The 22726-nt window shown below is 47.0% G+C and overlaps 2 protein-coding genes across 2 annotated transcripts; both read right to left on the bottom strand.

Annotated features, from left to right (window-relative positions):
• Positions 1-5382: 5382 nt before the first annotated feature.
• Positions 5383-20388, bottom strand: LOC134015107 (atos homolog protein B). The gene is made up of 10 exons (XM_062454447.1): positions 20025-20388; positions 10757-10940; positions 10423-10644; positions 9011-10248; positions 7166-7224; positions 6984-7080; positions 6545-6703; positions 6300-6368; positions 5806-6011; positions 5383-5709 (listed from the first exon to the last, which is right to left on the bottom strand). The coding sequence occupies exons 4-10, from the start codon at positions 10106-10108 to the stop codon at positions 5556-5558; spliced, it is 1842 nt and encodes a 613-aa protein (XP_062310431.1). The 5' UTR covers positions 10109-10248; positions 10423-10644; positions 10757-10940; positions 20025-20388; the 3' UTR covers positions 5383-5555.
• naaladl1 (N-acetylated alpha-linked acidic dipeptidase like 1) lies at positions 18916-22474 on the bottom strand. The gene is made up of 4 exons (XM_062454037.1): positions 22432-22474; positions 22121-22298; positions 21577-21734; positions 18916-18920 (listed from the first exon to the last, which is right to left on the bottom strand). The coding sequence occupies exons 1-4, from the start codon at positions 22472-22474 to the stop codon at positions 18916-18918; spliced, it is 384 nt and encodes a 127-aa protein (XP_062310021.1).
• Positions 22475-22726: the final 252 nt, after the last annotated feature.

Raw genomic sequence — 22726 nt, 5'->3', positions numbered from 1 at the left:
CCTGCATCCTTACCTCCACCCTAAGACATTCCTTTGCAGACTGGGTGTGAAAAGATATTCTTGTTCTATTCTTTGGATGAACTATATGAACACTGAGCATTTGAGTTGGCAGCAGAAGTGGTTAAGCACCTGGGAAGCACCTAGGCTGGGAAGGGCCTAAGTTTGTCAGCGGGTGAGTCCTGGGAATATGTCCCATTGTGCTAAACCACTGGACCCACCAATCTTCTACCGACGCTAACTATACCTTGGAAAGCATATTCACCAAAGCCGTGGAAAACCTGGTCTGGAATCCCTACGTCAGGAGTCTGCCAAGGCATCCGGATGAGGCCTTGAATCGGTTCAGGGAGACCCCATCAACTGAGGTAGCAAATCTTTCAACGGTGAGAGCGGCAAGCGGCGTCGGCGGCGGGTATCAAAAACCCCATTGAGCCTAATCAAACTGGAAAATGATTGAGAAACCAAAGGTTGGAATGGTAGCCCCGAAGAGGGCTATCGGCCTGAGTATTAGTGAAGATTAAATCGATCTGCTTGTCTGATAGACACAGCGATTGGTTGACTGGCACCGAAGGTGTCAGGGCCACTCCCCAGAAATGAGGAGAGGCCCCCCAACAATGCAGAGAGGCCCAGGGCCACCCCCCATTTCTGGGGAGGGGCCCAGGTGAATAAAAAGGGTCCCCTGACCTGTCAGTTCAGGGGACATGGCAGTGTAGGGTGGAAATAGGCACCTAAGGTGTCAGGCAACCCCCCAGAAATGGGGAGAGGCCCCTGTGAAATAATGTGTTAGAGACAGAGAGAGAAAGAGACTTTAGAACTTTACCATGAAGACAGGGGGGGTTAAGACTTTACCATGAGAAGAAAGGGGGGTTTGGACTTTACCATTTAGAAGGTTTTTGACTCCCGCTTGACTCCCACTTGATTGAGAGAAACCAAAGGTAGGAATGGTAGCCACGAAGAGGGGTACAGGCATGATTTTAAATGAAGCTCAAGCTGATCTGTTTGTCTGATAAACACAGCGATTGGTTGACTGGTGTCAGGGCCACTCCCCAGAAATGGTGGGCCCTGGGCTGTAACCCCCAACACAATGGGGAGAGGTCCAGGACCTCCCCCCAGACAGGGGACATGGCAGTGTAAGGCGGAAACAGGCCCCTAAGGTGTCAGGGCCTCTCCCAGAAATGGGGAGGGGCCCTTGTGAGATAAAAAGGGTCCCCTGACCTGTCAGTCCAGGGGACATGGCAGTGTAGGGCGGGACCAGGCACCTGAGGGTTAGTGTTAGAGAAAGAGACTTTAGGACTTTACCATGGAGAAGAAAGGGGGGTTAGGACTTTACCATGGAGAAGAAAGGGGGGTTTTGGACTGCACCATTTTGAAGAAAAGGGGGTTTGGACTCCCGCTTGACAGAGAACCCAAGGGTAGGAATGGTAGCCACAAAGAGGGGTACCGGCATGATTTTAAGTGAAGATCAAGCAATTCTGTTTGTCTGATAGACACAGCGACTGGTGACCAAAGCTGTCAGGTGAAACTTGACTGTTTCAAACAGATTGTCTGTTTACATTAATAACTTCTCAATCTGTTTACATTAATAACTTCTCAATCTGTTTACATTAATAACTTCTCAATCTGTTTACATTAATAACTTCTCAATCTGTTTACATTAATAACTTCTCAATCTGTTTACATTAATAACTTCTCAGCAAGTTATTTTTAAGTTTAACAGCCTGACTTCATTGATCAGTTGTTTGGGGCTGTTGCAGCACTCAAAAGAGCAGACAAACTGAGCATTTGATTTGACATGGCTTGAAACTCTTGTTAGCCAACATGTCCAAAAACTGTTGAAATTAACTGTTTTTCATAAGTAATCATATACTTTTTGTAGATTACAATTAGGTTTAAGGGTCTACAAAACATCTCAAATCTCAATTTTGGCTTATAGCCAACAATGAGCGGCCGCGACATCCGACGGGTTCTTGCAGACCGCCACACATAATATCGTTGTAGCATTGTCAACCTATTCGCAAGCAAAATATTACATTTAATTAAAATATTAGCCTTTTGGTATACAAATAAAAAGTGGGCCACTCCGGCCCTGTTTGGAGTCAGGAAGACACACAATTTTAAATGTTCTCATATGTTTACTGTATGGACCTTCCCACCAAAGTTAATTCCTTGTTTGTGTAAATTATTGGCAATCAAACTGATTCTGTAATAACAGCGTAATAAGATTGGAATAACTGTAATAAGTGTAATAACTAATAACTGTAATAACTTACCACTTGATATGTTGGCCCCCAGAGGGCAATCAGAAGGGGCTTTTTTTCACAGACTTCTTTTTCTTTTCTACCTTCCCCCCCCCCCCCCTACCTTTGTTCACCCCCTAACTCTAGGAAGGTTCCACATGCATGAAACTTGCTCTGGTTGCTCATATTAGTCCCCTCAACGTGCAGTGAGAATCATTTGATTCTGAGATACACAGAACAGAAATTACATTTAGGGGGTGCATTTGGGGCACGGCTGGTGTGTCGTGCCCCAAAATGCACCCCCTGCTAACTTTAACTCTGGGAGGCTGCCCGGTCGGCTGCCCAGTCGGCCCGTGCCTAAAACCGCCCCTGCACTGAGGTTAGACTGAGGCGTAAGCCACACTGAGGTTAGACTGAGGCGTACGCCACACTGAGGTTAGACTGAGGCGTAAGCCACACTGAGGTTAGACTGAGGCGTAAGCCACACTGAGGTTAGACTGAGGCGTAAGCCACACTGAGGTTAGACTGAGGCGTAAGCCACACTGAGGTTAGACTGAGGCGTAAGCCACACTGAGGTTAGACTGAGGCGTAAGCCACACTGAGGTTAGACTGAGGCGTACGCCACACTGAGGTTAGACTGAGGCATAAGCCACACTGAGGTTAGACTGAGGCGTAAGCCACACTGAGGTTAGACTGAGGCGTAAGCCACACTGAGGTTAGACTGAGGCGTAAGCCACACTGAGGTTAGACTGAGGCGTAAGCCACACTGAGGTTAGACTGAGGCGTAAGCCACACTGAGGTTAGACTGAGGCATAAGCCACACTGAGGTTAGACTGAGGCGTACGCCACACTGAGGTTAGACTGAGGCGTACGCCACACTGAGGTTAGACTGAGGCGTACGCCACACTGAGGTTAGACTGAGGCGTAAGCCACACTGAGGTTAGACTGAGGCGTACGCCACACTGAGGTTAGACTGAGGCGTACGCCACACTGAGGTTAGACTGAGGCGTACGCCACACTGAGGTTAGACTGAGGCGTAAGCCACACTGAGGTTAGACTGAGGCGTAAGCCACACTGAGGTTAGACTGAGGCATAAGCCACACTGAGGTTAGACTGAGGCGTAAGCCACACTGAGGTTAGACTGAGGCATAAGCCACACTGAGGTTAGACTGAGGCGTAAGCCACACTGAGGTTAGACTGAGGCGTAAGCCACACTGAGGTTAGACTGAGGCGTAAGCCACACTGAGGTTAGACTGAGGCGTACGCCACACTGAGGTTAGACTGAGGCATAAGCCACACTGAGGTTAGACTGAGGCGTAAGCCACACTGAGGTTAGACTGAGGCGTAAGCCACACTGAGGTTAGACTGAGGCATAAGCCACACTGAGGTTAGACTGAGGCATAAGCCACACTGAGGTTAGACTGAGGCGTACGCCACACTGAGGTTAGACTGAGGCGTACGCCACACTGAGGTTAGACTGAGGCGTACGCCACACTGAGGTTAGACTGAGGCGTAAGCCACACTGAGGTTAGACTGAGGCGTAAGCCACACTGAGGTTAGACTGAGGCAAAAGCCATACTGAGGTTAGACTGAGGCATAAGCCACACTGAGGTTAGACTGAGGCGTAAGCCACACTGAGGTTAGACTGAGGCGTACGCCACACTGAGGTTAGACTGAGGCGTACGCCACACTGAGGTTAGACTGAGGCGTACGCCACACTGAGGTTAGACTGAGGCGTACGCCACACTGAGGTTAGACTGAGGCGTAAGCCACACTGAGGTTAGACTGAGGCGTAAGCCACACTGTGGTTAGACTGAGGCATAAGCCACACTGAGGTTAGACTGAGGCATAAGCCACACTGAGGTTAGACTGAGGCGTAAGCCACACTGAGGTTAGACTGAGGCATAAGCCACACTGAGGTTAGACTGACGCGTAAGCCACACTGAGGTTAGACTGAGGCGTACGCCACACTGAGGTTAGACTGAGGCGTACGCCACACTGAGGTTAGACTGAGGCGTAAGCCACACTGAGGTTAGACTGAGGCATAAGCCACACTGAGGTTAGACTGAGGCGTACGCCACACTGAGGTTAGACTGAGGCATAAGCCACACTGAGGTTAGACTGAGGCGTAAGCCACACTGAGGTTAGACTGAGGCGTAAGCCACACTGAGGTTAGGCTGAGGCGTAAGCCACACTCCCACTTATATTTGCAAGGGCCAGTCTCTGAGTCTCTCCGTCCACTCCAAAGCCTACGGGGGTCATTCTGATGGCCTTTCAAAACCAGGGACTCTTTAACCCTAACGGGAAGTATAAACCCAAGTCTTGGGTCTAAGACAGACAGATACACACTTAACATTCACATGATGACACAGGTATCACTCGCCAGTCATGAGTTTAATAATTTAAATATACATAGACTTTCTCCCATATTAAATACCCCAGCATCCCCCCTCATCCCTCCTCCTTCTGCTCCCCTCCATACACTTCAGCTCTGCATCCCCCTCTCCACAGAGGGCGTATCCAGCTGAAAACACATGTGCAGTATATTGCTTTTTAAGACATTTTCAAACATAAATTTCAATACAGCTTTGTTCCTATCTTTGCTGCTCCCATATCGACTAACATAACGAGAACACTCAGTCTGGCTACACAAACAAATGTTTTCTCCCGTCGTTAAAAACATGGTATAATTTCAGGCCCTTGAATGATCCGTATCATGATGCTTGAGAAGAGTGGGTGTACTGGATCATCTGTAGACATGTCTCATTTCCATTTGATGGTCTTTGTGATTTCGTTCCTTCACGAGTGTTCCTGCGTCTCTTTTTGTGATCCCCTCATCTTTGCTGTTGAAACCAAAAAGAGTTTCTGCCTCCCAAATCTAACACTAACCAAGGGGGACTCTACCTCCCAAAACTAGTATCAGGATTTGCTTACAGTCCTCTCAGGAAGGAAGTGTGTGCTGTTTGCAGCTTGCTATTGGCTCCACTGGTTCTGGCGGTAGGGTTGGCATTGGTCCACCACAGGGGTGAGGGGTGGGTGCAGGCAGAGTGAAGGACAGTGTGTCAGGACACTGAAGAAAAACTTGGTTTAGTCACAAGGCATGCATGTTAACACTGAACTCAAAAGTCTCTGTGTGTGTGTGTGTCTATGCAACTCTGTTGTTTGAAGTGTGTGAATGTGTGCTTGTGCCTCTGTGTATGTGGTGTGTCCAAGTATTTTCTAGTTTCTTGTCCATGTTTTAAACAGTCAGTCTGTGCCCCTGCTCCCTCTGAAAGGGGGGGGGGGGGCTGCGTTGGTTTCAGGGCAGGGACTGGCGGGAGTTCAAACACGAGGGGAGTATTTGGGGTTTCTTGGCACCTCGGTGAAGGATTTTAGCTCGTAAGGAATCCCTGTGTCCACCTCGATGGACTTGCGAGAGAATAGCAGCCGAATATCATTGTGCAAGTAGATTTTACCAGATTTGGAGCTCTGGAATCTAGAAATGAACACAAAAATATTATTTCAGGAAAATAAACTAACCCTAACCCATTTATTTTAAGGATGCATCCAGCAGTTGAAACTCCACACATACCGGAGGTGTATCAGGTAACACAGAATCTTCTTCCTGTCTGTGGCCCCACCCTCTCTAGGCTCCTCCCTTTCCTCCTCTAGCCCCTCCTCCACTGGCATAAGGAATATGCGCTGACGCAGGAAGGTGATGTGATTGGCGGGCATGTCTCCAAAGTTGTACGTCACCAGGAACATCTTAACCACAGTTTTGTTGGGATTGAATAAGGTCTGAGTAAAGAAGATGGATGGAAAGAACATAACATTTTAAAACCTCAAAATATTGATTCTTAAGTTTAGAAAAGTGAAATACTTCAGAAAATGGATAATGCATAAAAAAAGACATGACATGGACTATAATTTGACTCTGACAATGAGGTTGGTCACACTGAAAAACAGAAAACATTTTGAATAATGGAAAGAGGAACAAAGACAAGTCAAGAATACAAAACTAATCGTGTTGGGGATAAGGGGGGGTTAGAGATAAGGGGGAATGGGATAAGGGGAGGGTGGGCTCACCACTTGAATGGTTCCTGCTTTGGGTATACTGTATCCTTTCTTTCCAAGAGAGTCAAGGGAAATCATTCCCTAGGGAGGGAAGGAGACACACAATTATTAAAAACAATACCATAACTAACCCTAACCCATAACATTTTTATCTGCATTGAAAGTCCTCTGGCCAGGACCAATTACATGCCAAACCTAATTTTGAGAACATTTCTCACACACACCCAGAGTTGCTGGCTGAGCGTGTGTGTACTCACTAGGAAGGGTGAGGGTGCACTGTGCTCCGAGAGGTCGTAGTAGGTGACCTGCACGGGCAGTGTAGCGTGCTGGGGGCAGTAGGAGCCGCTGGCGCCGATTTCCGCTGTAAAACCCTCGATGCGCCCCGAAGGACAGAAACGGCCCTTGAGGATGGACTCCTGTAAATAACCGCACACAGACACACCTCAGGCTACCAGGACAGAGGGAATGCATCAGCAAAGTCACATGCAGGAGATAGATCTGGCTCAGGGGTGGAACATTTGAGGATGGACTCCTGTAAATAACCGCACACAGACAAGTAAAAATACAGCTCCCCTGTTTGACAGTCCTGGATATACAAGTGGCAACAACTTGTTATTTATTTAATGAACCTGGCAGGTTGCCAGGTTTGGGGTGCCCGTCTAGCCAGCAATGCCAGGTTTGGGGTGTGTGTCGTACCTCAAAGTTTCCCAGCAGTGAGCGGCTGATGGAGGAGGGCCAGTCCGCACGAGCCGGGCGGCAGGTCTCTGTACGCCGCCCGCTACGCAGTTGACGACTAGATGCACACACACAGACACAGCGGAACTTTGTTAATTGCCAAAATCGATCACTGCAAACCCTTCAGGTGGTTTTAAACATACCTCTTCAAACGCAGGGCGCTCTTCAGTCTCCTCCCAGCTCTCATGCAGTCAGAGGCACTCTAGGGGACAGATGCCAGAAGTATAAATACAACTAATAAGACATCACAATACATCAATGAATACCATGGATGTGCACTAGAACAGTACCACATTTCTGATAAACCACACGCATCTTACATAAACATTTGCAACCTTAAGTCTTTTTTTTTTTTTTTTAACCTCTTTTTATTGAGAAAGGTCAATTATAAACAGAGACACATCTGTACATGTACATGAGTTTTCTTTTTTCTTACACACAAAACACCCCCGACTGGACCAAATAAGAAAGTATTAACAGTACAGACAATTACAAAGGAAATACATACTTAGAATTAAAACATGAGTAAACAAATATGATTTCTGTGAAGGACGGCACGCCTCCAAAACTCATGACCCACCATAATGAATTACTATAGCCAGGTGTTTATATATCGTGTAGCTTGACTATAGAAGGAGGCAGTCATTCCTCTGAAATCAGCAACATTAAGTCGTAGTGCAGTTAGGGTTAGGGTTAGGGTCACTTCCTTCCTGAGAGGTCAGCAACATTAAGTCGTAGTGCAGTTAAATGTCACTAGATTTTTTGGTACATGGTTGTAATTGCAAGAATCGGTCAATGACGCATAAGTTGGGTGGTGTGTCTTGGCAAGTGTGTGTGAGTCTCCTTGCATGTGGATCTGGTGGGTATGGTTTGGGTTATGGTTAGTAGGGTTAGGGTTAGTTAGGGTAAGGGTTAGGTTAGGGTTTGGGTTATGGTTAGTAGGGTTAGTTAGGGTAAGGGTTAGTTACTTACTGGGTATGAAGTCTCGGATGCCGCTTCCCACACACACACATTCCCTACATCCCAGCTGTTCATAGTGGAAGGTTCCCAGTCCTGTCTTCCTTCACCAGCTAATCCAAACATTAGCACTTCTCTAGTTAGCCAGTCGCTAGTTAATACTTCACAATTTGAACCTATGCTATCTAGCCCCTCTACAGGGCGTGAGGCTGTCTGTCAGCTAGGTTTATCCACATCACACTCACTCTCAGCCACTGTGGACATCTTAACCTGTCTCAAACTTTCTCTGCCAACCCTAATCCTGTCCCTCACTCTCCAACGTCTGTTAGACTTTCTCTCTCCCTTTATCAACTCTTTCCTTCCTTCGTACGTCTAAATCCTGTTCCTGTTCCAGTTGCTCTGTATCTCGACCTCCCTCTGTACTCTGCCCTAATGCCTTCGACTCTGAACCTGCCAGGTCACGATGATCACCGTTGCAACCGTTACGGATGCATCTATGCTAAAAAAGTAGCCTCTTTGTCACCGAAGGCAATGTAGCAACCACCCCCCCGGCACCCTCCCGTCCACCCTTTCTGGAAGCTAAAATGGACTATATTGGAGCATGGGGGGACCCAGAAAGACCAGTGGAGAGGGGTGTGGAGAGAGGTGTGTGTGTGTGATGTGATGACAATGGAATCTCCCTCAATGGGCTACATTCTGGAGCCACTCAGCTTGTTCCAGCACACCAGGGGATAATGAAGTAATCCCTCACCCACCTTTCCCTCTCTCACTATCCATCCCTTTTTCACTCTATCCATCCCTCTTTCACTCTATTCATCCCTCTCACTCTATTCATCCCATTCTCACTCTCTCCATCCCTCAATCACTTTAACTCTGGCTGTGTGAATCTGAAAAACTGAATCAATTTGCAGGTTTCCCTCCAGGTCTCCCTTCCCTCCGTCCATCTCTTAATATCGGTTGGTAGTAATTCATGCATGGGCTGTGCATGTGAGTGTGAGTGCATGTATTTATATGTGAGTGTGCGTGCTCACCCTGGTCCGGTCTCGCACCGAGGGCAGCAGGTGGTTCCAGAAGGGAGCGGCCTTGGCGTCGGTCCCACGGCAGGAAGCCAGGCCCAGCCCGGGCGCCAGCAGAGCCAGCCGGCTCCTCTTCGAGGTGGATGGACCCTCGTCCTCAGAGCACGACTCCCCTGTGTCACTAGGCGACAGCAGCTTCTTCTTTGCAGCGCAAGGCCCTGACGGGGTGGAGCGAAGCCCTCTGCTACTGGGTGTCTTCTCCCAAGAGGCCAGCCCGCTGCTGGAGGCGTTCTGGGTTGCATTGCCCTCCGGTGGGGACGACTCCAGCCCTGCCTCCCCGGGCTCCTGCAGCTCCGTGGGGAGGGGGGACATGGGCTTTTGTAGAATCCCGTACGAGCCCCCATCGGTGCAAGAGGTAGGCTTCCCAGTCGGAGAGTCGTTACTGTAGCCCTCTCTTCCTGGGCTGCCAGGGACCCAGGTTTGAGTATCCCTCCCAGGAGGAGGGCCCATCCTGGGAGAGGGCCCCATTGAGAGTCCCTGGTCACATGGTTGACCGTGGGGGTCGCATATGGGGGGGGAATTGGGCGAAAGCGGCACCCACACATCTGGGATTGGCCGGTCATGGTTGTGCTGGGCGGGGCGTCGGGCGGGGGTGTGGCTTGGGGAGAGGGGCGGTGACTTGGGCGACAAGCTGCCTTCAGTGTCTCTATGATCTATCAATGTGCAGGAGATGACTGAGCCCACGTGTGGCCCTGGCCCACACAGCACCCCTCCCTCCAGGGCATCCCTGCTGGAGGAGACCCCCTCCTCATGGGGCCACTTGGGGGTCAGCTGGGGCTCCTCCAGGCCCCTCTTCAACGCCACCCTGCCAGACCGAGACGGGGGCTCAGTGGGGGGCTCCAGAGCAGTGGAGAAGCCCCCTAGCTGGGAAAAGATCGAGAGCTGGTACACCTTCTGGAGTCTGAGCTCCTCCTGGCCGAAGGGCCGCAGCCCTGCGGTCATCCCAGGATCGGGGCCCCGTATTGGGGCCGCAGGTGGAGGTAGGTCCCCCTGCTGGGCTGGGAGCTCCACAGGCGCCTCCCTACGCGCCAACTCAACGTGAATGTGCCGCATGGCTTTTACTGGTTCCAGGTCTTTGAGAATGAGACAAGTCCTAGAAAGTGCAAAGAAGCAGAGAAACGACAGGAAAAGGAAGTCCTATAATCACTGCTGTGATGTCTTCACACAGTGCAAATCAGGAAGACGCTGATCACCTGAAAACAAACAGAAAGATTGTGATGATGGAGAACAGAAACATAGTAGCTAGTTTAATCACAACTGGGTTACTACTGAGCATTGCTAGAAAATATAATCATTGACTTGAACACATTTACATGTACAAAACGTTGACCAAGCTGCATTTATAAGGGGATATTTGCCTCTCTCACCTATGGGTTCTTCTGTTCTGCCTCCTGCCCACTCCACCACATCTGGAGATACTACCACAGGAATCAGATCACCCCCATGGCAACCTCCACGAGAAGCATGGCAACCTCCAGGAGAAGGTACCAGCATCCCCCAACGGGTCAACAGACGGGGAACAGCACAGGAAGTGATGGAGATACAGGAAGGCGTGGTAGAGGAAGTGATGGAGATACAGGAACTGTCACCTGGGGATCAAAAGTAAACTTGTTGGACCTTCCATCATCCTGACGTTTAGGACTGAAAAGGAACACAGATGTGCTGGGACTGGTTATTTGTTTTAGTGATATTGAAACTTACTGAGTGACAATTCGTCAGTGAGGTGGGAGGGTCCTGAGAAGAGGAAGTGCAGAGGAACAGGAAGTGTCTCTCCTTAAACTTCCCCTGTGATTGGCTGACAGCCAGAGACGCCCTCCCTCAACACCTGGGCGTGGGGTGTGGCTTAGAGTCCGCATCATGACACAGGCATTCCACAGAGAACCCCCTGGAGATAGACAGGCACAAACATGTCAATCAACCAATCAATGGACAAATCAGCAATGACTGGGACAGTTGCCAGGGTTGGCGTTCATCTGAGATGGATCTGAGACAGGCTTAAGGCTATCTGTCTGTCTGTCTGTGGCTTGATTAACTGGAGAACCGGGCAGTTTATGAAGTTGTTAGTCAGCAGGTGTCTTGCTCAGGACACAAGGACAGGCAGTGCCACCTTTTATGTCGTTCAGATGAGAAGCTCACATTCATGAAGATAAATATGACATATATAAACATAAAGCAAAACCTCATGCGAGCCTGGGGGAAACCTCACCTGCATGGCTGAACACGCCCCTTTTATGAGTTAACAAAGAAACAACTAACTGCATCTGAATCACCAGCTGTATCGCAGGCACTGCACTAGTATAGTCAATATGCCCTAACCCAGTCCCTTAGAGGATTCTAGACATGACTGTTAAGATAAATCAATGAAATAATTGATCTATTAATATAATAACTATCTGAACAAGCAGGGTATTACACATTCACAAAGACAAATATTGATAAATATATGCACGTACTAGACCCCAGCTAATATCTACCGGAACATTCAATACTTCCGAACAGAACAGACCGAGTCCCACTTGGACCAGAACCCAGCAGCTGCCATGACAACCGCCAGCCACCATGACAACAGCCCCTTTGTGCTCTGCCACAGAACGACTGGCTAAAGATGCCTGTCCAAGAAAACATAGCTCGACAAAACAAAATGGCTGCCCCCCAAAAGGTCAACATGGGCACACAAAATGTCAACTGAAACATTCTGAGCTCTACTGGGTGATGACTGAAACATTATGAACTACTGGGTGATATGTTTCTAAATGTTATGACTTATGAAGAACACTTCCTCCCCAGCTTCACTCCTCAATGACAGACATTCCTGAGTCTGAACACAAGACCACCCCAGTTGTATGTTTAGCTCCCGTACAGGTGCAACTAAGGACGGAACTCAAGATGACTGGAGTGGCTGGATCAGGTAAGCTTGTGTTAAATAAACAATGTGCAGTGACTAATCTCCCTGGCTGACTAGTTCAACATACCCACAGTCATAAAATAAAACTAATCTCCATATAGGGTACCCAGGGCATGAGAGGTCTGGGTATTAGGCCCCTACAACAATAAGATGTCCTCCAAAGAGCAGGGATGACAACAGAACTGATGAGCAGTGTTACAAGCAGCAGGGTTAGGGTTAGGACTGGCTGGGAGGGTTAGGACTGGCTGGGAGGGAGGATGAGCAGACAGGAGATATGAGGCAGAGATGGAGATAACACTACAGTAAGAGCGATGGATGACAGGAGTATAGTAGATGTAGTAGTGATGGATGACAGGAGTATAGTAGATGTAGTAGTGATGGATGACAGGAGTATAGTAGATGTAGTAGTGATGGATGACAGGAGTATAGTAGATGTAGTAGTGATGGATGACAGGAGTATAGTAGATGTAGTAGTGATGGATGACAGGAGTATAGTAGATGTAGTAGTGATGGATGACAGGAGTATAGTAGATGTAGTAGTGATGGATGACAGGAGTATAGTAGATGTAGTAGTGATGGATGACAGGAGTATAGTAGATGTAGTAGTGATGGATGACAGGAGTATAGTGGAGGGGGGAGGGAATACGAGAAGACTTTAGTGCACAGATACATTACATACATAATGTGAAAAAGAGAGACAGAAAGAGAGTCACCATCTCAGGTCTTGTTACGTATGCGTATTTGTCAGTGTGTGTGTGGATGTGTCAGTGTGTGTGTGGATGTGTCAGTGTGTGTGTGGATGTGTCAGTGTGTATTAGAGAGAATCAGGTTGCCTTCCAGCTGGCTGTGTGATTGTGTATTACATCACGTGGTCATGTGTTCAGAGGGCACAGTGACTGTATTACATCATGTGGTCATGTGTTCAGAGGGCACAGTGACAGTGACTGTATTACATCATGTGGTCATGTGTTCAGAGGGCACAGTGACAGTGACTGTATTACATCATGTGGTCATGTGTTCAGAGGGCACAGTGACAGTGACTGTATTACATCATGTGGTCATGTGTTCAGAGGGCACAGTGACAGTGACTGTATTACATCATGTGGTCATGTGTTCAGAGGGCACAGTGACAGTGACTGTATTACATCATGTGGTCATGTGTTCAGAGGGCACAGTGACAGTGACTGTATTACATCATGTGGTCATGTGTTCAGAGGGCACAGTGACAGTGACTGTATTACATCATGTGGTCATGTGTTCAGAGGGCACAGTGACAGTGACTGTATTACATCATGTGGTCATGTGTTCAGAGGGCACAGTGACAGTGACTGTATTACATCAGTGCCAGTGGGGTGCAGTAGAGGAAGGACCTATGACACATACAGAGAGATGCACACACACACACACATACAGAGAGACACCACACACACACAGAGATACAGAGAGACACACACACACACAGAAACTGACACACACGATTGATCAACCTTACAGAAAGCACGACTCAATCCAATGTCATCTCCAATTACTCTTGTGACATATGTGCCCATAGTAGTTACACACCATTACCTTCGAGGGCTCTCTCGCACACACACTCACACCCCCAGAACACACACACAACTATGCCCCTCCACCACACACACTCCCTGTAGCTCAACACTGCAGTGTTAGCCTCCCTGCAGTTCAACATTGCGGTACCCCAGCTCTCAGGAACTGAAAGCAGGAAGATGAAGAAAGTGAGGAGGAAAGAGAGAAAGGAGAGGGAGCAGAGAGGAGGGATCAGGGGGAGGAGGGAGCAGAGAGAGGGAAAGATCAGGGGAAGGAGGGATCATCCCCACCATGTATAAATATCAGGAAGAAAACATGTTAAAACAAAATACATACTAACAATCATAATGCTCATAGCGTAAAAGCAAAACAATACTTAAGGAATGCTTATTAGAATGCTAATAAATAAGCAGAAAGCTATAAGGCAATGCTCTCTCTCTCTCTCTTTATTACTTATATATTACTGTCACCAACATCCCCCCTCAGCTTCTGACACTCGCCTTCCCAAAAAGACTAGTTTCTGCCCTTCTCTTCCCTTCTTGTCTTTCAGGGGGCAGCTGGAGGAGTCTCACACACAGCTGGGACCCTGGGTCTCCTTGGATTATGGTTAGGACTGGTTCTCCCTCACCCTTTAGTTGTCCTCCTGGCTTCCTTACTGAATAAAGGCGCCAGGAAAGAGAGGCTGCCTGTGAGGGTGTCAGCATGGTGTTCCAACTGCCTCATGTCCTCGTATGCCTCTCACTCTCCCACCCCCCTCTTCCTCAATCACTTTTTAACACCCCTCTCCCTCTCACCCTCTCTCTCTCTAAATAACTAGAACACAATGAAGCTCTTCACACTGACTTATCTTTCCCCTCCCACACTTTCTCTTCAAACTATCTTTCAGTCTGTCTATTCTAAGCCCTCCTCTACCTTTGTCTCTTCCCCCGCTGCTGTTCCTGCTTCCTCCCAGCTGGTAGACCGAGGCATGCTCCATCAGCAGTGAACACACAGGGGAGGCGGGACTGAAGAGCCAGGTGCTGATTGGATAAGGAGGAGGGTCAGCTGTAGTGGCTGAGGCCTTGATTGGATACAAGGGGAGACGAAGCCCTGTCCACCTTGTTTGGCCTGTTTTGCAGACGTCAAGAGAGCAGCAACAGTGAGCAAACAGCCTCTAACTGACAGCCTCTAACCCAGGGCGTCTGTCTCACCGCACAGGGCGTCTGTCTCACCGCACAGGGCGTCTGTCTCACCGCACAGGGCGTCTGTCTCACCGCACAGGGCGTCTGTCTCACCGCACAGGGCGTCTGTCTCACCGCACAGGGCGTCTGTCTCACCGCACAGGGCGTCTGTCTCACCGCACAGGGGGTCTGTCTCACCGCACAGGGGGTCTGTCTCACCGCACAGGGGGTCTGTCTCACCGCACAGGGCGTCTGTCTCACCACACAGGGCGTCTGTCTCACCACACAGGGCGTCTATATGGTAAGAGTGTGATCTTGCGTGTGTAACTTTAAGTCTGTGAACTGTACCAGACTTGTTGAGGTTAGGGTGTGTGTTTTTGTTTTTTTTTTAAGTGGAAGTACCGGCAGCAAATGTTCCTAAACAGACGCTGACTGCTGAGAAAAAGATGCAAATACCCCTTCCAGTGCCAGCACCCCCACCCTCAACCCAGTACACACACAGAACGAAGAGCATGACTCACCACACACACACACACACACACACACACACACACACACACACAGGGCCGGGTGTGTTCCTGATGCAGAGGGCTTATCTACAGCAGGTTAGAGGCTGGGGGGATAACACGCTGCATGTGAAAACTTTATCAGCTGAGCAACAGGAGCAAACTGCACTTCCTGTTACAGTGTGCATGTTACCATCTGTGGAAGGCAACAGCATGAGGGGTCTATTTCCAACGTTGGGGCAGGAGGGGAGGAGGGGGGTTTGTAGTGGACAGAAAGCACAACCTAAAAAACTGCAACAACAGTTCTGGCAATTATAATAATAATACTAACCCTGACAATACTACAACTAAACCTTTTCAGTTGCATACCTTCAAGGTAATGCAAGGTTTAAAAGGTGAACCACAATTCCATCGTTCATATATGGGAGTAGAGGTTTGACCTCCTCTGGTTTAATGCTGTTTAAAAACAACTGGAAAAAGCCACACTTAGCAAAAGTACATTCACACACAGTCAGCCACACACACATGCAAACTTCCAGACATGAGACCAGTTGTGACTTTGAAGTGACCAAAACCTCTGAAATACGATTCCTAACATTCAAACTCTGGAATGTTTATAAACCCATAAGCATTTGAACATCATATCAAACACAGCCTGCTGTCAGGGAACTCACAATAAAGACCAGAGTGTGTGTGTGGTGCACTTTGCTGCACATGTCTGTGTTTAACCACACAACAGTAGTTAAGCTAGCTGCTGAATTACATACCCCTTAACAAACCCCCCCCACCACACCCCCAATCCTCAACATAACTAAATAACATTTTGACCCAGACCTAAAAGACCTAGTCCGTGGGTAAATAGTCTCCTCTCCCTTCACCAGACCCATCCCAAGACTCAGGAACTGTCAATCAGCCATCCGGGCATAAGTAGTTTCACAACAACAACAAGACCAAACTCTCCCCACCTCAAACAGAGAAGGAATGTGCTGTGGAGATGCTGAAACAACATGGGGGGAGAGAGGGGGGCAGGAGAGGGGCTGGGAAGAGAGTGTAGGGTGGGAGAAGGGGGGCAGGGAAGAGAGTGTAGGGTGTGAGAAGGGGGGCAGGGAAGAGAGTGTAGGGTGGGAGAAGGGGGGCAGGGAAGAGAGTGTAGGGTGGGAGAAGGGGGGCAGGAGAGGGGCTGGGAAGAGAGTGTAGGGTGGGAGAAGGGGGGCTGGGAAGAGAGTGTAGGGTGGGAGAAGGGGGGCAGGAGAGGGGCAGGGAAGAGAGTGTAGGGTGGGAGAAGGGGGGCTGGGAAGAGAGTGTAGGGTGGGAGAAGGGGGGCAGGGAAGAGAGTAAAGAGGGGGGAGAAAGAAAGAGAGGAGAATGTGGAGGGCAATGTAAGAGTGTGAGTATGTGTATAGGTGTAGTCTTCAACTTTGCTATTCAGGAGTGTAGCCCAATTCCTGGGGTAGTCTGTTCTCTGGCCAGATCTGTAGCCCAACTCCTGGGGTAGTCTGTTCTCTGGCCAGATCTTATATGTGCAACGTCGTGAAGGCACCAGATACCCACTGATCTTCGGATACTTTAGTCTATATGAGATCTCTAAAGAGGATGTGATTCCATACAATGCACTGTACTTTGTATTGCTGTAGTTATTGCTATTGTTCACCACAGCTGAGATGTGGGTATTCTGCACTGTTCCTGGTGATTACAGACCATTCCTTCATTATGAACCAAAGCATCAACTAAAATAATTAAATGTAATGTATTCTGTATTGCTAATCAGCACACATCTACAGTTAGGTCCATAAATATTTGGACATTGACACAATTTATCATTTTGTCTCTGTATACCACCACAATGGATTTGAAATGAAACAATCAATATGTGCTTTAAGTGCAGACTTTCAGCTTTAATTTCAGGGTATTTACATCCAAATCAGGTGAACGGTGTAGGAATTACAACACATTTTATATGTGCCCCCCCCCTTTTTAAGGGACCAAAAATAATTGGACAAACTAACATAATCATAAATCTAATTGTCACTTTTAATACTTGGTTGCAAATCCTTTGCAGTCAATGACAGCCTGAAGTCTGGAACCCATAGACATCACCAGACGCTGGGTTTCGTTCCTGGTGATGCTCTGCCAGGCCTCTACTGCAACTGTCTTCAGTTCCTGCTTGTTCTTGGGGCATTTTCCCTTCAGTTTTGTCTTTAGCAAGTGAAATGCATGCTCAATTGGATTTAGGTCAGGTGATTCACTTGGCCATTGCAGAACATTCCACTTCTTTGCCTTAAAAAACTCTTTGGTTGCTTTCGCAGTATGCTTCGGGTCATTGTCCATCTGCACTGTGAAGCGCCGTCCTATGAGTTCTGAAGCATTTGGCTGAATGTGAGCAGATAATATTGCCAGAAACACTTCAGAATTCATCCTACTGCTTTTGTCAGCAGTCACATCATCGATAAATACAAGGGAACCAGTTCCATTGGCAGCCATACATGCCCACGCCATAACACTACCTCCACCATGCTTCACTGATGAGGTGGTATGCTTTGGATCATGAGCAGTTCCTTCCCTTCTCCATACTCTTCTCTTCCCATCATTCTGGTACAAGTTGATCTTGGTCTCATCTGTCCATAGGATGTTGTTCCAGAACTGTACAGGCTCTTTTAGATGTTTTTTGGCAAACTCTAATCTGGTCTTCCTGTTTTTGAGACTCACCAATGGTTTACATCTTGTGGTGAACCCTCTGTATTTACTCTGGTGAAGTCTTCTCTTCATTTTTGACTTTGACACAGATACGCCTACCTCCTGGAGAGTGTTCTTGATCTGGCCAACTGTTGTGAAGGGGTTTTTCTTCACCAGGGAAAGAATTCTTCTGTCATCCACCACAGTTGTTTTCCGTGGTCTTCCGGGTCTTTTGGTGTTGCTGAGCTCACCAGTGCGTTCTTTCTTTTTAAGAATGTACCAAACAGTTGATTGAGCCACACCTAATGTTTTTGCCATCTCTCTGATAGGTTTGTTTTGATTTTTCAGCCTAACGATGGCTTGCTTCACTGATGGTGACAGCTCTTTGGACTTCATATTGAGAGTTGACAGCAACAGATTCCAAACACAAATACCATACTTGAAATGAACTCTAGACCTTTTATCTGCTCCTTGTCAATGAAATAACGAACTCCCATGAGGGAATAACATACACCTGGCCATGGAACAGCTGAGCAGCCAATTGTCCAATTACTTTTGGTCCCTTAAAAAGGGGGGGGCCACATATAAAATGTATTGTAATTCCTACACCGTTCACCTGATTTGGATGTAAATACCCTGAAATTAAAGCTGAAAGTCTGCACTTAAAGCACATCTTGATTGTTTCATTTCAAATCCATTGTGGTGGTATACAGAGCTAAAATGATGAAAATTGTGTCAATGTCCAAATATTTATGGACCTAACTGTATATGCAGTCAGGTCTGCATCATACACACACCAGCACTATAGCCTTCCACTGTACTAAATTTGGTGCTTTCCAGGTCAAACTAGTCTTAAGCTGGGTTTGTGTGTGTGTGTGTGCACTTGTGTTGGCCAGCTGTCAGAAGTCAGGGGTGAAAGGGAGGGTTACAGTGTTTCCAACCTATTTAAGTGCTATTTTCGGAGGTAAAGAACAAGCTGTTATTTCCCAACTGGTCACACATTACACTCTCAGGTGAGATCAACTAGGAACACACACTGCAGGCTGTTGTTGGGTGGTACAGGGTAACTTAACCTACACGGCACACAGAACAGATCTCACAGAGTAAAAGTGAGTTATAAGTTAAAGTTGTATCTATCGCCTCTGCTCTGTGTTGTGTTAAATGCTACAATAGGAGCCCTGTCACATTTCTGTATGACGTCACATTCAGCTGTATACCTAAACCTAATGACCCCAGGTTCGCATAACTGAACCTTAACAGGTTCACAGAGATGGAGACGAGAGAGGGAGAGAAGGGGATCCGTCTGTGTATAGGTGCATTTAAGTGCTTTGGCAGGTTGTGCCCATTTTAGACTGGGTGTCTGTGTAATGTGCATGCTCAGGCAGTCTGGTCATATGGAAACAGAGAGGGTTAGGGGAGCTTTAGCAGCACAATCCCAGCTAGTCTATTCTGACTGCTACACACCTGGTAAAAGGCCTGCACTGAAGCTTCGGTCTAAGGTAGCTTGCTCCACACACAGCAGATGATGCAATAATACCCAGGTTCCTCTATATCTATCTATAAAAATAAATTATAGATGGATTTTTTTTAATCATCGTGAGTTCACAGTGATATTAACAATTACTAAGCAGATTCCATAAAATAGCAGATTCCATAAGGTACCTAAATAAGCTCATGCTATAAGCAGTTATGCTCAAGCATGCATGGATCAGAACCGTTCACGCCCGTTTTTCAATTTGAAACGGGAATATACTTCATCTTGTCCCGCACCAGCGCGTGCATTAACGCATACTTGGCCTGAGCGCGTGCACGCACGCACACACACACGCACGAAGAAATAATGGGGATGGCAGACAAAGCCGCGGAACGCCCCCTAATACAGCCAGACATACCGAAGATCTCAACCAAATTTACAACACCTACTGTCATGGGCTCGGTTTCCCCTCAATGTTTTCTAGGTTCGAATTCCAACAATGGCTCTGACACACTATTCTACAAAGCATTAGGTCTGACTAGAAATCAAACCATAAAACAAGCCAAATACGAAAGCTCTTTGGGTCGTTTTTCAGAATGTAATGTAGCTCAGTGCTAACGTTAGCCGTGTGATAAATAAGCGATGTCCAAGGTAGTGGTCAAAGAATGTGTTCGTAGCAACATCATCATAAACTATTACTCACCGACGCAGTATCAGGTTCGCGTTGGAGGTTAGGGTTAAACCGTCTGGTAGCCGAACACTTTCTCTATTCAGAAACGGTTTGGCCTTTTTTGGTGGTTCAGATTGTGGACGCGCTAGCCAGAACGATTCCAAGTCTGGCGACAGTATGTTCAAATTCAAATATAGAACATAACTACAACTGACCTTGTCTATAACAACGTTTACGTGAGCAATCCCGTTTAATCGAAATTAAACCAAACAAATGTATGGTCTTGTCTTTTCGCCACAATGCTCGCTTCCTTACTGGATAGCTGGCTATGTCCTCCTGTCTGTGCTTTTCTGTGTTCGCAGCTGTTTTAGGTAAAGCCCTCGCCCATGAAATATCTCAATGTCTCTTTAAACAACTACGTTTCCGGGGCTTGCTGAGAAATAATTAGGAGGAGGGGCTAACAGACAGCTGAGCATCTGTCATTTAGACGATTGGTTACTTAAATATCTACAAACCAACCACATATCAGTATTTACGCCCCTTTTTAAACCACAGGAAGTAAAAACAAATCTCTCAATCTGATTGGGTAATATGTTACCGACATGCACAGCCAAAACACGCCCAGTACACGTGCTAATTGTCTCCTCCCCTTCTTTGCAGCAGTCGACAAGTAAACCAGTGGAGAAGTTTAAAAATAAAATAATTATAGCTTATTTCGATGCATCACCAACCGGTTAAGAATTGTCATATCAACTATAGAAGTGAGAGAGGGAGTGTGTGAGTGCAGGTTGCAGCTTCAGACTACAATCAAAACATAACACAACTTAGGTGTCTAAAATCGATGAGATGGTATGAACATGGATATGTGTACACGTATGTGTATTGTATGTCTATGGGGTTACTAAAGTAATCATTTAATTTTTTACATGTTCTGAAAGTCCATGTCCATAATTCTAAACGTCAACTGACTTAGGCTACAGACTGTCAAACATGCCCACCAGTGAACTGCATCGTGCCAGTGGAAACCCTAACCCTAGCCTGAACACTCCCCCTTCAGTCATCATACATGATTATCCCTTATGTTACAACCAAGTTTTTCTGGTGGCTGAGTTCATGCTGACTTGCATTATGCATTTGTATGTCATTTCCATATTTTTATTTTCATATGCATCAAATACTCTGCTAAATTAATGTAAATGTAAGGTGGAATATTGACTTATTGATAATATGAAAACAAACAGGAATTACATGGAGTTCACTAAAATATGTTTGTCCACTCGTGAAAATGACTTGGACCCAAAACAAACTCTGTGGCTTGTCTATACAGTACAATGACCATGTTCAGCCAGCTGTTTCTGAATGGAGAACATTTCTCCCTGCCCTTCAAGAACATCATTCTTCACTTTATGACTTATCAAATAAATGTATAACATAAGCCTTGAGAAAATATGAGTGGCTTATCTATGCAACAAACAAACCACATCCACAAACATTTCAATGGGTAATGAAATGCTGGTTTCTTGCTGGAATTGGATCCAAAATTTACATTTACATTGATTCATTTAGCAGAACATCTTTGACTCACCCACTGTGACTGTATTGGGATTGTTGGGGTCTGGAAAGGACAGGTGGACTCTAGTGTGGTCCAGCCCAGTGTCAGGGTCCTGCCACCTGCTTAGCATGTACTGCACGGTGGCCCGGTCCCCTTCTGTTGTGGCCATGTGGGGAACTTTGGTCAGCTCCCTGACAGGCCAAACGCAGGGTGGATGCCACACACACAGAGGTAGAGGTGAATGAGTTATAACCGGTTATTGTAGAGTTCCTATAAATCAGCTCCAACATTATAGAACCTGCCAGCACATTTCATGGGCAGATCTGACAAGCACTATAGAGATTTATGTCAGATTTCTCATAAAAGACAAAAGTAATGTCAACAACAGAATTAAAATTAACAATTGTTTAAAGTGAAAATAGAAACAAAGGTTGATATTTTCAAAGCCTAAAACGTTGTATAACAGAAATGTTTTCAATACTCTGGACAAGGATACTCATGACATCTGAATTCACTTGACCACTACTATCCTGACCCTGGCTTTCCTGACACCTGACTCTCCTGACCCCTGACCTACCTGAGGTTTTCCTGGATCTCCATGTTGTCCACCTCAGAGATGAACCTCTGGATGAGGTCCTCGTCTACATCCCTCGACAGATCCTGGACCCAAGACGGCGTAGAGTCGCTCTGCTGGTGCCCCAACAGGATCCCCACTGCCTGTGTCACTGCCACACACACAGCCCCCCAACCAGAACCTTCTTAAGCATTTTGACTAGTCTCCCACTCTACTCTTACCGTCAACATAGACAGACTTAGTGTTTGAGATGAGCCTCTTTCTAAGTTTCAAATGGTCAGTGGAAACTTCAGCACATCATACAGATCTGTCACCTTCACTGTCACACAAGCAGGGTTGTGTGGGAGACTGCCTCATACAGGAGGACAGTCCCTCAGTAAAGTTGACTGATTAATGTTTTGCAGATGGGATGAACTTTATCCCTTGGCACAAACACTCCCACACTTTCCTGGACATAAAATTATCCTCTTTATTTTAAACAACTCTATCATAAACACACACACTAGCAACTTTTCTAAAACATTTTGCCAAAATGTGGATGATAAAAATGTACAGTAAATCAGATTCATAAGCTTCCACATACCCTGTCTCTACCTTTCCTTCCACATA

Source organism: Osmerus eperlanus, chromosome 28 (assembly GCF_963692335.1).
Source record: "Osmerus eperlanus chromosome 28, fOsmEpe2.1, whole genome shotgun sequence".
Lineage (NCBI taxonomy): Eukaryota > Metazoa > Chordata > Actinopteri > Osmeriformes > Osmeridae > Osmerus > Osmerus eperlanus.
This window is presented reverse-complemented; position numbering and strand designations above follow the sequence as displayed.

Coding starts and splice junctions, on each gene's coding strand:
- LOC134015107 (XM_062454447.1), bottom strand. CDS start 10,108: ATGCGGCACATTCACGTTGAGTTGGCGCGTAGGGAGGCGCCTGTGGAG. Junction 7,081..7,165: donor AGCGCCCTGCGTTTGAAGAG/GTATGTTTAAAA, acceptor GTGTGCATCTAG/TCGTCAACTGCGTAGCGGGC. Junction 6,012..6,299: donor AAGCAGGAACCATTCAAGTG/GTGAGCCCACCC, acceptor TTCTTTACTCAG/ACCTTATTCAATCCCAACAA.
- naaladl1 (XM_062454037.1), bottom strand. CDS start 22,474: ATGAGGCAGTCTCCCACACAACCCTGCTTGTGTGACAGTGAAG. Junction 22,299..22,431: donor CTGCTTGTGTGACAGTGAAG/GTGACAGATCTG, acceptor ATGCTTAAGAAG/GTTCTGGTTGGGGGGCTGTG. Junction 21,735..22,120: donor GAGATCCAGGAAAACCTCAG/GTAGGTCAGGGG, acceptor TTGGCCTGTCAG/GGAGCTGACCAAAGTTCCCC.